The sequence below is a fragment of the Oryctolagus cuniculus genome, chromosome 17, assembly GCF_964237555.1.
Source record: "Oryctolagus cuniculus chromosome 17, mOryCun1.1, whole genome shotgun sequence".
Classification (NCBI taxonomy): Eukaryota; Metazoa; Chordata; class Mammalia; order Lagomorpha; family Leporidae; genus Oryctolagus; species Oryctolagus cuniculus.
The window spans coordinates 37,957,807-37,973,286 of record NC_091448.1 but is presented as its reverse complement, the minus strand read 5'-3'; the positions used below and the strand labels follow the sequence as shown (position 1 = coordinate 37,973,286).

The following is a 15,480-nucleotide window of genomic DNA, read 5'->3' as shown; positions in this document are numbered from 1 at the left end:
ACCAGCTACTGGTGCCATCTCCACTGCCTCCCAGTGTGTGCATAGAGGAAGCTGGAGTCAGAAGCAGCGCCTGGACTTTAATCTGGGTACTCAGATGGGGGTTATGCGTATCTCATGTAGCATCTTAACCATTGTGCCAAATGCCCACCCTTTTTTCCCACCTTTAGTTGTGGGATTTGAAGTCTTTAAATCCTTACTTCTTAGTTTGCTTGATAGACTTCACATTTAATTGGGATTATTCCTTTTTTAGATCACAGAATAGGGGCAGTGTTAGATGCATTGCAATTTCAAAGTAAGTACTATATGATAGTGAATTTAGATATATATATTTGGGGGGAAAACTATTAAATTTGAATCCTATTTGATCGTTTCTTTCTTCTCAGGTAAAGGGCTGGGTAGAACGGTTGATGAAGACCCTCAGAGATCCTTCCTTGCCTCTCCTAGAATTACAAGATATCATGACCAGTGTCTCCGGCCGCATACCCCTCAATGTGGAGAAGTCCATTAAGAAGGAAATGGCTCAGTATGCTAGCAACATCACATCAGTCCTCTGTCAGTTTCCCAGCCAGCAGGTATTTACAGGGTAGCACTGTCATTATTTTCCACTGGCTACCAATACTGGAGTTAGCTTGTTGGATCCTGTTTCTTTGGCTCCTCCTTCCTGTCTCAATGTTGTAATCAGAAACTTCTTACTACTCAGCGACATGCTTTCCCCTGGCTTGTAAAGCAGAGTCACATCTTGGGAGGGCGTGGCAAGTCGGGAGCAAGGTTTGCATCCTGGCCTTAAACAATTCTTGCCTGCCAGAGCCTCTGTGAGATGGTAGTTTTGTGATACAGTCCTCAGTCAATCCAGGAAAGGGTGAAAAGAGATGAGTTGCTTGCTTCCTTAGCATCGCCCCTAAACTATGTCCGGTGACTTCAAGCTCCTGCAACATGTGAAAGGTGGGAATTGTCATGTCATCACTAAGAAGAGTGCTGCTGTGATGCTATGAAGGCTGATGTCTTGGGTCCCTTGGTTGGGTTGAGCTTCATTTGTTTCTCTTTCTCATGCCTTAGATTGCCAACATCCTGGATAGCCATGCAGCCACACTGAACCGGAAGTCTGAACGGGAGGTCTTCTTCATGAACACACAGAGCATTGTCCAGCTGGTGCAGAGGTAGCTACATGTGACTCTGGCTGCTCAGCCCCTCCCATAGCCGTGCCTTCCTTTCCTTTAAGTGCCCACAAAGAGATTTCCTTCAGGTTTGACTGTGTCTCTGGAAGTACTAACCTAACGCTCATACTCAGTATTGCCAGTGACTTCTTACTATTCTGCCTTGTTCCTGTGGCTTACTAGGCATAGATGTTTTGTTGTTTGCTTTTTCCTCGCAGTTTGATGATGGTGCTGGGGCACAGGGTGCAGTATGACATTGTTTCTTAGATTATGGAACTGAGTGCTGTGTCAGATGCTCACAAAAGGTTTTCAGCTTCACGGTACTTAGAACAGGAGACCACTTAGCCATTTCAGTGGTGTGGTAGTAATTCCTCCTCAGTAGTAGGAACTGAATCAAAGTGTCGTTAGGTAGAATTATGAAGGTTTGTTTGGTTTTGTTTTCCTTTTTTACTTTATATATTAAAACATCTTGTCGTTAGCAAGATTTCTTTGGAGCTAATAATTTACATTATTCTGGTTAGTTGATTCTGCATTGGCCCATGTCTTTGCCCTGTATTTAAGGAAAAGCAGTTCAGTGGAAAGTCTAGAAAGTAAACTTGACCCATGGCCAGCGCCGCGGCTCACTAGGTTAATCCTCCGCCTGTGGTGCTGGCACCCCGGGTTCTAGTCCTGGTTAGGGCACCGGATTCTGTCCCGGTTGCCCCTCTTCCAGTCCAGCTCTCTGCTGTGGCCTGGGAGTGCAGTGGAGGATGGCCCAAGTGCTTGGGCCCTGCACCCCATGGGAGACCAGGAAGAAGCACTTGGCTCCTGGCTTCAGATCGGTGCAGTGCGCTGGCCGCAACACGCTGGCCATAGCGGCCACTTGGGGGGGTGAACCAACGGAAAAAGGAAGACCTTTCTCTCTGTCTCTCTCTCTTTCACTAACTGCTTGTCAAAAAAAAAAGGAAAGAAAGAAAAAGGAAAGTAAACTTGGCCGCTAGATTTATTATTTAATAGGTTATTATTTAGCAGTATTGTTGGCCTATCATGTTTTTCAGTGGAGACTCTTTCTGTGTGCCTAGGTACCGAAGTGGCATCCGAGGCCACATGAAGGCAGTGGTGATGGATCTGCTCCGGCAGTACCTGCGAGTGGAGACACAATTCCAGAATGGTAAGCCTTCGAAGATTCCAATCAGGTGACCAACCCAAGCTGTCTCTATCAGAATGGACAGAGCTAAACCAGTTTGTCTGCTCACCAGCACTTCCCGTCAACAAACTCTTCTTCCTTTTACCATGTCTCTTAAAAACTAAGCCTGCCAGGGGCTGGCACTGTGGCATAGTGGGTAAAGCCTCCACCTGCTCTGCTGGCATCCCATATGGTCGTCAGTTTGAGTCCTGGCTGCTCCACTTCAGATCCAGGTCCCCGCTAATGTACCTGGGAAAGCAGCGCAAGATGGCCCAAGTGTTTGGGCCTCTACACCCACATGGGAGACGTGGAAGAAGTTCCTGGCTTTGGATTGGCCCAGTTCAGGCAGTTGAACCAGTGGGTGGAAATCTTTAATTCTGCCTTTCAAATAAATAACGAATGTAAGAAAAAACCAAACCAAACCAAAAAAAAAAAAAAACACAAACCACTAAGCCTTCATATCCCGATTGTGCCAAAGACAAAACAACAAAGCACAGCTTGGTGAAACTAAATGTGAGATGCTTCTGGGGAAGGGCTAGGATATCATTTGTAGTGGAGATTAATATTCCCTGTGTAGTGGGAGTTGGTTGGGGCTTGACTAGGCTTATGTTGCAATTCCATGGCTATTTTCTTTCAGGAGCTAACTCACAGACTGAGCCACAGGCATCTAGGAAGGATTTCTGTTTTCCAGTACTTGTTAGTATGTCATTTAGGTGAAATCTACCCGTGGCTTTCTCTGAAGATCTTCACTAAGTGATGTACACACAGGTGTAAATACCTGTACCTTGGGTGAGATTTTAAAGGGATGTACTGCTGATACTGCTTCCTGCCACAAGATGGCAGTGAGACACCACAGAATTTGAAACAATAACCCCAGGTTTTTTTTGTTTTTGTTTTTGTTTTTTTTTAATCTGTTCTGCTCCCTTTTATATCCTTTAAAAGATGACTCTGCCATTCTTGACCAGCAAAAATCCTCAGCCAGGTATGAGCAAACTGAAGCCAGCAGTGTACAAAATAATACGTTACAACCAAATTGGCTTTATCACTCTAATGCAAAGTTGATTAAATTGAGGAAGATCAGTTGATGTAGTTTAATAGCTTGAAGGAGGAAGAAACATGTTCATTATCTTAAGATATGAGAAGGAAAGCATTTGACAACATTTTTTATTTTAAGATTTATTTTTTTATTTGAAAGACAGAGTTACAGAGAGACAAAAGGAGAGAGAGAGAGAGAGAGAGAGAGAGAAAGAGAGAGGTCTTCCATCTGAGGGTTCACTCTCCAGATTGCCAGTGGCTGGAACTGTGCAGATCTGAAGCCAAGAGACAGGAAATTCCTCCAGGTCTCCCATACAGGTACAGGGGCCCAAGGACTTGAGCCATCTTCTACTGCTTTCCCAGGCCATAGCAGAGAGCTGGATCAGAAGTGGAGCAGCCGGAACTTGAACCCACGCCCATATGGGATGCCAGCACTGCAGGCAGTGGCTATGCCACAGCGCCAGCCCACTGAAAAAAATTAACATCCATTCCTGATAAACTCTTGGAAACTAAGAATGAAATAGAACTTTTTAAATCTTGCAATTGGGACCCATAAAAAGTCTACAGGACAATTTTTTTAAATTATTTATTTATTTGAAAAGCAGAGTTACTGAGAGAGAGAGAGAGATACTCCATCCTCGGTTTACTCCCCAAATAACCACAACAGCCAGGACTGGGCCAGGCCAAAGCCAAGAGCTTCTTCTGGGTCTCCCACATGGGTGGTAAGGGCCCAAGCACTTGGGCTGCCTTTCGCTAAATCCCCAGGTGCATTAGTAGGGAGCTGGATTGGAAGTGGAGCACTGCGACTTGAACTGGAGTCCATATGGGATGCCACTGTTGCAGGCAGTGGCTTTATCCATTATGCCACAATGCCGGCCCCTCAAATACATTTTTTAAATAAACTATCAAGCCTGTGTTGTGGCTTAGTGGAATAAGTGCTACCTGGAATGCCATCCCACATGGGTGCTGGTTCGACTCCTGGCTGCTCCATTTCTGATCCAGCTACCTGCTAACATGCCCAACTGTTTGGGCCCCTGCTACCCACGTGGAAAACCCAGATGAAGCTTCTGGTTCTGGGCTTCAGCCTGGCCCAGCACTGAGCATTGCAGCCATCTGTGGAGTGAACCAGCAGATAAACGATTTCTTTCTCTATTTCCCTCTCTCTAACTCTGACTTTCAAATAAATAAATAAATCTTTTAAAAAGAAAATTAGCTACTAAAAATATGAAATACAAAGGAATAAATACAACAAAAAATGTACAAGCCTTTTTTGAGAAAATTTTGCCCCCCACTTTGTGAGTTATGGTGAAGAAGATCTGAGTAACATATCGGAGTCTTAGAAATATCCTGTATTACAAAAGTGTGGGTCCTCCCTTAATTTTGTTTGAAGAATCACTGATATTACACTAAAAATCTTAGTAGGGTGTTTTGTAGAATTGTTGAACTCATTGTAAAATTTATATCAAAGAAGAACCTCACAATAACCAAGAAAAGTCCACAAAATACAAAGTGAAAAGATTTGCCCAATTATCAAGGTTTAGTATAAATCACATTAATTTAAGCAAAAATTGTGATATTGGAATTGGGACAGATGTTATAGATCAGTATAACATAATTCCCAGAAACAGATCACACATAGTGAAAACTCATTTTATGAGAGCAAGCATTGTAGATCGTGAGAAGAGGATAACCTTTTTCAGTGATACTGGGACAAACGCTTAGAAAACCAAAAGAAGAGGGGCTGGAGCTGAGATGCAGCGGGTTAAAGCCCTGGCCTGAAATGCTGGCATCCCAAATGGGCACTGGTTCTAGTCCCAGCTGCTCCTTTTCCCATCCACCTCTCTGTTATGGCCTGGGAAAGCAGTAGTCCTTGGGCCCTTCACCTGTTTGGGAGACCCAGAAGAAGCTCCTGACTCCTGGCTTCAGCGCAGCTCTGGCCGTTGCAGCCATCTGAGGAGTGAACCAGTGGATGGAAGACCTCTCTCTCTGCCTCTCCTCTCTCTTTGTAACTCTTTCAAATAAATAAAATAAATCTTTTTAAAAAAAAGTAGAATTGGGTCTGTATCTTAAACCCTATATATACAAATACATTTTAGATGAATTAAATATTTAAACACCAAAGATGCAAAGCTATTAAAGTTTTAGTAGAATATATTTTTAAAGATTTATTTTTTTACTTGAGAGGCAGAGTTACAGACAGAGGAAGAGACAGAGAGAAAGGTCTTCCATCTGTTGGTTTACTCCCCAAATGAGCACAACAGCCAGAGCTGGGCTGATCTGAAGCCAGGAGCTTCTTCCAGGTCAAACATAGATGCAAAGACCCATGCGCTTGGGCCATTTCTACTTCTTTCCTGGGCCATCAGCAGGGGGTGTAGCAGCCAGGATTGGAAGTAGAGCAGCTAGGACTGAAACCGGCACCCATGTGGTCTGCCACTGCCACAGGTGGATGCTTAACCTACTATACCACAGCACCGGCCCCAGTAGAATTTTTTTTTTAATTGTTTATCTATTTGAAAGGCAGAGTGACACAGAGAGTGCGAGATCTTCCATCTGCTGGTTCACTACCCAAATGGCCACAAAGACCAGGGGTAGGTCAGCAGAAATCAGAAGCCTAGAACTCCATCTGGGTTTCCCACGTAAGTGGCAAGGTCCCAGGTACCTGGGCCATCATCCACTGCCTTCTCAGGTGTATTAGCTGGGAGCTGGATCAGAAGCAGAGCAGCCAGGACTCAAACTCAAACCTGTATAGTAATACAAGTTGCAGCATTGCAGGCAGTGGCTCAACCCACTGTGCCAAAACTCCAGCTCCTTTGGGAGATTATTTTCATGACCTCATGGTAGAGCCAGTTTTGTTGCAGCACACACAAGCTCTATAGGATGAGGCTGATTAATTCAGTCTCAGTTAGGAACTTGCATCCATCAAAATACACCAAAAGAGACTAAAGATAACAAGATATTTACAGAATACACGCCTAACAAAGGATTAGTATCTAGAGAACTATGAATCAGTAAGGACAATCTAATAGAATAATGGACACAAGAGTTAAATGAAATTTCACAGAATACAAATCAGACATAATCTATAAATTTACAAAACTGTGCTTAGTCCATTACTGTTTAGGGGAATGTGAGTCAAAACCATATGAAATTGGTAGAAGTTCAAAAATCACATCTTTATCTTTCACTGCTTCTTAAGTGCAAGTTGGTAGAACCACCTCAGAAAACAGTTTGTCAATATCTGATAAAGCTGAACTTACACTCTTCAACCTAGAAATTTCATTCCTGTATAATACACTCTAGAGGAACTCTTGCACATATTTATTAGGAGACATATATAGGACTGGCTGTGGCAGCACTGTTCATAATAGCAAAAAGACAGGAAATAATCTAAAATAGATCGTTGAATTCTTGTATATTCCTGTAGTACATTTGTATAAAGCAGTGAAAATGGATGAACCAAGGTACACATATGAAGAAAAGGATGGATCATAAAAATAGAATGTTGAGGGAAAACACTAAGGTACAGAAGAGTCCATGTACAGTGGCCGGTGCTGTGGTGTAGTGGGTAAAGCCACTGCCTGCCTCTCCTCTTCTCTCTGTGTAACTCTGACTTTCAAGTAAGTGATCTTTTTTTTTTAAAGAGGAATCCATATACAGTAATTCTATTTTTCTCAAGTCCAGAAACAGGAAAAATTAAACTGTTTTTATTGTGCTGGTAAATGTAAAGGAAAGCAAAAGAATGATTAACATGAAATATGACCTGGTGATTCTTTCTGAGGAGGAACACCTAGAGGAATCCAAAGATACTGAAGATGTGGTCGTTTGTTTGTTTTTTAAGATATATTTATTTATTTGAAAGGCAGAGTGACAGAGAGGGAGAGACAGAAAATCTACTAATTGACTTTCTACATGGCCAAAACTTGGTACAACAGCCTGGGCTGGCCCAGACTGAAGCCAGAAGCCAAGAACTCCATCCAAACCCCCATGTGGGTGGCAGAGACTAAAGTGCTTGACCATCCATCACCCGCTGCCTCCGAGGCACATTAGCAAGAAGCTAAATGAGCAGTGTAGCTGAGGCTCAAATCGCACTCTTGGGGCCGGTGCTTTGCTGCAGCGGGTTAACGCCCTGGCCTGAAGCTCCGGCATCCCATATGGGCGCTGGTTCTAGTCCTAGCTGCTCCAATCCAGCTCTCTGCTATGGCCTGGGAAAGCAGCAGAAGATGGCCCAAGTCCTTGGGCCCCTGCACCTGCATGGGAGGCCTGGAAGAAGCTCCTGGCTCCTGGCTTCGGATTAGCGTGGCTCTGGCCGACCTCTCCCTCTCCCTCTCCCTCTCCCTCTCCCTCTCCCTCTCCCTCTCCCTCTCCCTCTCCTCCTCTCCCTCTCCTCCTCTCCCTCTCCTCCTCTCCCTCTCCTCCTCTCCCTCTCCTCCTCTCCCTCTCCTCCTCTCCCTCTCCCTCTCCCTCTCCCTCTCCCTCTCCCTCTCCCAGTGTAACTCTGACTCTCAAGTAAAAAATAAATAAATATTTTAAAAAAAAATCGACACTCTTTTATGGGATGTGGGCATCTTAACTGGACACAGTGCCTACTCATGAACATGTTCCCTTAAAACTTGGCAGGTATGTTCAAGTAACACATCGATATTTATTGATTTCTAGCTTTTATGTATTTTATCTACTCTATGTATATATTTCACAATTAAAAGTTTTTTTTTTTTAATTTATTTGTCTTTCTCTCACTGTATAACTCTGTGTCAGAGAGAAAGGTCTTCCTTCCGTTGGTTCACTCCCCAAATGGCTGCTGCGGCTGGCGCTGTGCCAATCCGAAGCCAGGAGCCAGGTGCTTCTTCCTGGTCTCCCATGCGAGTACAGGGCCCAAGCACTTGGGCCATCCTCCACTGCCTTCCTGGGCCACAGCAGAGAGCTGGACTGGAAAAGGAGCAACTGGGACTAGAACCCGGTGCCCATATGGGATGCCAGCGCCACAGGCGGAGAATTAACCAAGTGAGCCACGGCGCCAACCCCCACAATTAAAAGTTTTAAAAGAGGTAACACTTCGTATTAATTGCTTTCTGTCAGTGACTACCTCTACCCTGGTTCAGTATATTCTTATTTCACCTGGTTTCAATAATTCCTGTTGGAATTATTGGGTGGGGGGGCCTGCGCTGTGGCACAGTGGATTAAACTGCTGTCTGCACATGGGCCATGATTCCAGTCCCAGTGGCTCCATTTCCAATCCAGCTCCCTGCTAATGCACCTGGGAAGGCAGCGGAAGATTGCCCAGTGCTTGGGCCCCTGCACCCATGTGGGAGACAAAGCTCCTGGCTGCTGGCCTTGACCTGGCCCAGTCCCAGCTGATGTGGCCATCTGGGGAGTGAACCAGCAGATGGAAGATTTCTCTGTCTCTTCTTATCTCTGTTAACTCTGCCTTGCAAATAAAATAAATAACTATTTAAAATGATAACAATAATTCCTACTGCCAGAATATGTTTCTACTGTCACTTTAACACTAAATGTTTTTGGAGGAAAATATGACTTTATATAGGACAACCAGTTTTTTAATAGTCTCCATTGTTCTAAGGTTTTTTTTTTTTTTGACAGGCAGAGTGGACAGTGAGAGAGAGAGACAGAGAGAAAGGTCTTCCTTTTGCCGTTGGTTCACCCTCCAATGGCTGCCGCGGCTGGCGCGCTGCGGCCGGTGCACCGCGCTGATCCGATGGCAGGAGCCAGGAGCCAGGTGCTTTTCCTGGTCTCCCATGGGGTGCAGGGCCCAAGCACCTGGGCCATCCTCCACTGCACTCCCTGGCCACAGCAGAGGGCTGGCCTGGAAGAGGGGCAACCGGGACAGAATCCGGCGCCCCAACCGGGACTAGAACCCGGTGTGCCGGCGCCGCTAGGCGGAGGATTAGCCTAGTGAGCCGCGGCGCCGGCCAGGTTTTTTTTTTTTTTTTTTTTTTTAATGAAACTGGCAGCTCTCTAGATAACTGCAGTCCACTGTTTTGATTTCAAAACTATTTTAGTTTTATCTTGAAAAAATGCATATGTTGATCTTGAATATTTAGAACAAATAAAAGTAGAGTTGCTTCTCAAGTGTGCCCAGTATTCTAGGGAACCATGAAAATGCAGTTTGGAGACCACTGTTCTGGTTTGTAGCTCAACAAGAGATATGAACTGAGGTGATGATCCTGTAGTGTTTTCATGATTTCTTAAAATCCTGACCCTTGAGAACATTCAAACACAAATTCTTTATTTTGAAACTTACTTCTGAGGTAAGCTGTTTTGTGATAAACTGAATATTACCTGTATCCCTACCCCCACCCCCTTTTAAAGATATATTTATTAGAAAGGCAGAGTTACAGGGAGAGGGAGAGAGACAGATCTTCATCTGCTGGTTCACTCTTCAGTGGCTACAATGGCCAGGCCAAAACTGGGAGCCTGGAACTCTGGGTCTCCCACATGGATGGCAGGGACCCAAGTATATTTTCCACTGCCTTCCGAGGTATGTTAGCAGGGAGCTGGATCTGAAGTGGAGCAGCCGGGATTGGAACAGGTGCTGATACGGGATGCCTTCATCACAGATAGTGGCTTAACCTGCTGGGCCACAACACTGGCCCCACTTGTACCCCTTCATGTAGATGTCACTACAGTGTAGCTGAAGTTGATACTTGTATTGCAAAATACCACTTTCTTACTCAGAATTGCCCTGCCCCTGGAGGCCTTCTGGAAGCCCAGTGAAAGTATGAGCAGCAGAGTCTCCCTGCAGACCTTCTCACTTAACACAAGGTTCTCCTTGATCTGTACCTGGGTTTTGATTTGCGATTCTTAGGCATTCATTGCTTAGCTGTTCTGTGGCGTCATGTGGAAAATGTTGATTGCAGAGCTAACAGTCACACTTCTCGTGGATACTGATAAATTTGGTGTGGTTTTATTTCTTGCGCTAAAACTGTTGCTCCAAGTTTGAGTAGAATCTTCTCAGCAAGTCAAACATGGAGTGAGAATCTCACACTGGGGTAGAGCTTAAAGGTCACCAGTGTAAGGGTATTGACATTTCTTCTTAAACAGCAGAATCCTATCTTCTAAAGAAATCATTCCAGGAAGCTAAATGAGGGAGTTTAACATAAGAGAGGGATAGAGTTATTCACAACCCCTCTGTCTTTAAGGCCCACCCATCTGCCTGATTTTTTTAATATAATGAAATTGAGGCCTGGAGAAGTCAAATCATTTGCCCACAGGCACATAGAAGTTGCTAAGAGCTAGGCCTTGAGCCCAGGTCTTAGGTCCAGATGCCTGACTTCTTGTTCAGTGTTCCATTTAGTCAACTACACTGCCAGCTTCCATCTAAGAAAATTCTTGCTTACCAGTTGACATTAAAAACAAACAAATAGCACGTAAATATGAACCTTCATACATGGCTGAGAACCAATTCTTTTTGTTGCTTGCAGGTCACTATGACAAATGTGTGTTTGCCCTTCGGGAGGAGAACAAAAGTGACATGAACACTGTCTTGAACTACATCTTCTCTCATGCTCAAGTCACCAAGAAGAATCTTCTGGTTACTATGCTTATTGTGAGTACCATTTCCTAAAATTTGTGAGGATGGTTTGTGATGTGCGTAAATTATTTCTTCTTTCTGATGGCTGTGATGGGAGAGAAAAGTACCGTCTTTCATAATTATGGGATGAGTAGGTCTTGGGTTGTGGATTAACAATTTCTTATGTTTACCTTTGTTCTTGATAAGAAGGGACTTTCCAGTTAGGAAGAAACTATTCTGGCTACTCTGCATGTAATATTGCACAAGAACTCAAATCTCGACTCAACAAATGCCTTGGGCTTCTTCATTCCTGTTATCATCATAATGGTATCTTTCAAATTTAGTCTTGGAGCCAGCATGGCATAGCTGAGTAAGCTGCTTACTGCAAGGCTGGCATCCCATATGAGCACAGGTTCATATCCTGGCTTCTTTGCTCCTGATCCAGCTCCCTGCTAATGTGCCTAGGAAACAAGCAGAGAATGACTCAAGTACTTGGGTCCCTGCCACCCACATGGGAGACTTGGATTGAGTTCCAGGCTCCTAGCTTTGCCCTGGCCCATCTGGGAGTGAACCAGCAGATGAAAGATCTCTGTTTGTCTCTCCTTCCCCCCCCTCTTTGAAACTCTGCCTTTCAAATAAACAAATACATCTTTTAAAAAAACATAATTTTACCTAGCCAGTCTACTTCTTACTTTAACCCTTATTTATTTTGTAGATGCAAGCAGTGGCTTTCATATCAAAAACTTAGTGGGGAAAAAAGCAGAACTGTTAGAAGTCTGGTAATGCTCTCACCAAAAACATTTAAATGTATCCCTTATCTTTTTTGTCTCCTTTATTTTATTTATATGAAATCTAAGCTGAGATTATTGTGTTGATCATAGATATATGCTTTGTCCCCCTAAATTAGAAATATAAGAATTACTAGAAAATGGGAATGAGGGATGAGACTTGTCAGTATAAAGCAGACTAATGTATATTTATTAGAGCAGCCAGTAGAATGCTTGTGAACCTAAGGAGTTTTAAAGATGGTTTATAAATCTTCGGCACCTAGATCTGTGATTGAGTTACTTCTAGGAATCCGTGAACAATAGAATTGTTCTTAGAGCCCCTCACCCGGTGGTCCTGACCAGTTGCCCTTCTGCTGTCTTTTTGTCTTTAAGGGGGACTGTAGTGCCTTTTCATTCCTAGAGAGTCCTTTCCTGTCCCTTTGTGGAGTTGGCATTGCTGGTACCTTAATTCCATCCTTTCGTCTTGGAGGGGAACAAAACCATAAATCTTCACTGCCATCTTTTATTTCATACTTCAGAATGAAGGGAAAGTGTCTACCTTACATTTCTGGTTAACAGCAGTGCCACTCACTCAGTTATCTACCCAACTGGTTAACTCTAAAGGATGTAACAGTTTTTAGAACAGCCACTTTGTAAATTATGTAATTATAGGGAGAGTTCTTTACCTTTACTACCCCAGAATGACTAGATGGTGGGAAAACCGGAAGATGCATTTGAGAAAGGAAAAAGAATCTGTTAGCACTATGTGATATTTCAGCTTCCCCAAGTGACAGGTTTCAGCAAAGAAACGATTTTGTCTTTGGCAACTTGCTAAGTTTTTTTTCTTAATCAAAAGAGGGAGGAAATCTCGTTATTTAGTGTATATGTGTGTGTGTGTTTAATTTTAATTCAAGGGTTATTAATGCTCTTTTGGATAAAGCCAAGAGTTTCTGGCAGAAAAGGGTAAAGATTAGGGGTAGAGGAATTCGTCAGTTTCAACCTAAAATGGGGCAAATTTGCCTTTATAAGAAGCAAGTTCTGGAGAGTTTTTCGTCTTATTATGATTACCTTTTTAAGAACTTAACAGTTTTCTGCACTAAAAATAGACCAAAGCCCAGAATCCTTGGAGCAGCCGAAGAGTAATGATCGTCCAAGACTGTCGCTGGGTTTCTTAAATTCTAATTTGTAAGATATAGGGGCTCGGCTCGCTCCTTTTGCGGAGTGATTGTAAGTAACGCTTGCCTTAAGAATCTCATTATTGGAACACGGAGCCATATTTCCTCTGAGAATTCTGGAGTAGCTTTGAGCCGGGGCTGTTCATTTCTCAAGTAATCACGCTGGTGTGATGGAGAGAGAAAATGGCAGCTGTTCGGAGCTCAGGCCTTCAATTTTCTTCAGAGTCCAGTCACTCAAGTGTGTAATTACACGGGGGGTGCTGCAGAGGCGTTGGGCCCTGTCAGAGAACTGGTTTGAGGCTTTGCTTTCTGTTCTTGCCAGTGAGGACAGGCAGAAGCCAATGGGATTCTGCCTTGTGCCATTCTTCCCCTCCCCCACCCCCTCTCCCCACCCTGGTCATCCAGATCACTTCTTACCTGCATGGGTTCTACTCAAACTTTCTTTCCAGCAGGCTGAGCTCTTTGGGAGAAAAGAGCTGTTTCAGAATGTTTGGGTTTGCATGAAGAGCAGAGGGGAAAGGGAGGAGAAGGCAGGTCGAAGATCTGACCCAGGAAGCCAGATACGCTTTTTCTTTATTTTGGCATCTTCACATTTTTCTTCAAAAAACAAAGCAGGGCTCAATATTAAACATAATAGTATCTGTGGGCTTTCATATTACCAATTTCTTTTTGCAATATCTGTTATTTTCACCACATCTTAGACATATAGAAATCAATAAATTAATTGATATGGCTTGCAGCTAGCAGGGACTTGAAGAACAGGGGAAAAAAACCTCAGAAGGTGCTCCTTTCTGATCTGATTTTTCTGAATGCCAGACATGCCTCCCCCTCCTCTTTGACGCGGCCAGCTGCTCCCCTCCCCCACATCTGCATTAATAGGGATAGCTGGTAAAAGTAATTTTAGTCGTTTGGATAACTCTTTATGGCCTCCCTGTCTTTGCAGATGTCACCTGGACACGGTGGTGTTTCAATTCCCGCAGCCTGTCTTCTCTGCTGGTTCCCCTTTCTCTGCTCCCCTTGGAGCCCTGACGGTTATGTGCTCAGCATTCCAATGTGTGCTTTCTAGAAGCAGGAATGTGGACAGTGCAGTTCTCTGTGTTAGATGATGATTTCTGGCAGTTTTAAACCTGGTAGGAAAGATCAAGCAAACCAATCTTGCACCAAGGTAGGACACGGGCCGCTCTAGTGAAGATACCTTCTTGCCTTTCTCTAGCTGCCTTAACTTACTTGCAGTAGGTTGTCTCAAGGATTTTTGGGCACCCTGTCTGAAGAGCAGAGTATCAAGTGACCAAGAGACTGCCAGGTTTCCTCTGTTTGGAGGAACATTTGAGAACAAAGTCTGGACGACCAGTAGTAAATCTACTTGAAAGTTCTTCTCCTGTCTTAAATTTAAGTTGTTTTTTTTTTTTTTTATTTTTTTTATTTTATTTTTTTGACAGGCAGAGTGGACAATGAGAGAGAGAGACAGAAAGAAAGGTCTTCCTTTGCCGTTGGTTCACCCTCCAATGGCCGCCGCAGCCAGCGCGCTGCGGCCGGCGCACCGCGCTGATCCGAAGCCAGGAGCCAGGAGCCAGGTGCTTTTCCTGGTCTCCCATGGGGTGCAGGGCCCAAGCACCTGGGCCATCTTCCACTGCACTCCCTGGCCACAGCAGAGAGCTGGCCTGGAAGAGGGGCAACCGGGACAGAATCCGGCGCCCCAACCGGGACTAGAACCCAGTGTGCCGGCACCGCAAGGCGGAGGATTAGCCTAGTGAGCCGCGGCGCCGGCCTCCTGTCTTAAATTTAACTTCAAAAGGAAACTCTTAGAACCTAGGACACCGTGTTTGTGTGCTTAGAGATACTTAAGGGATTCTTTAGCTAAGTTAAACTTTCGGTGCAAATAAAAACTCTCAACATCTGGGGAGGGCACTGTGGCCTGGGGGTTAAGCTGCCGCATGGATGTCCACATCCTTTCAGGGTGCTGACTAGTCCCCCTCCAATCCAGCTTCCTGATTGTGTGCATCCTTGGAGGCAGCAGAGGATAGCTCAAGTATTTGGGTCCCTACCACTTACTTGCATGGGCTGGATGGAGTTCTAGGTCTGACTTTGGCCTAGCCTAGCCTCTGGCTGTTGCAGGCATTTGGAGAGTGAACCAGCGGATAGAAGATTTCTCTTTCTCTTCCTCATTCTCTGTTGCTCGGCCTTTCAAATAAAGAAATTTTTTTTTAAAGTATCAACATCCTCATTGCTGTCTAGCTAGTCATGTTATATCCTGTAGCCACCTTGATGCTGAGTAGTTGTCACTCACTGTTTGTTTTCTTTCTGATCTGTGTCACCTTCCACACTCGGGAGCCTACTGTAAACCCTGCTTCTGTGTGAGTGATGCCATTCATCTGAGCCTCTGATTGGGTTTACACTAGGAGCGTTTCAAATGTGGATCGGGTTGGGTGTTGTGGCACTGTGTGTTAAACTGCCAGCTGAGACTCCTACATCCCGTATTGGAATGCCAGTTCCAGTTGTTGCTACTCTGGGCTTTTTTTTTTTTTTTTTTTTTTTTTAACATTTCTATTTATTTATTTGAAAGGCTAGGTGACAAAGAGATCTTCCAGCCACTGTTCACTCTCCAAATGGCCACCAAAAGCAGGGCTGGGTCAGGCTGAAGCCAGGAGCCTGGAAC

The 15,480-nt window shown here is 44.4% G+C and overlaps 1 protein-coding gene across 10 annotated transcripts in view; it reads left to right on the top strand.

Moving 5' to 3' along the window:
• ACACA (acetyl-CoA carboxylase alpha) overlaps window positions 1–15,480 on the top strand; it is a 318,070-nt gene that overhangs the window by 156,814 nt on the left and 145,776 nt on the right. For all 10 annotated transcript variants that reach the window (XM_008271159.4, XM_008271164.4, XM_051824672.2 and 7 more), the window contains 4 exons: window positions 384–572; window positions 1,057–1,157; window positions 2,216–2,304; window positions 10,794–10,918. In XM_008271159.4, coding sequence (XP_008269381.2) covers window positions 384–572; window positions 1,057–1,157; window positions 2,216–2,304; window positions 10,794–10,918 — 504 coding nt within the window. The remainder of the gene's footprint in view (window positions 1–383; window positions 573–1,056; window positions 1,158–2,215; window positions 2,305–10,793; window positions 10,919–15,480) is intronic.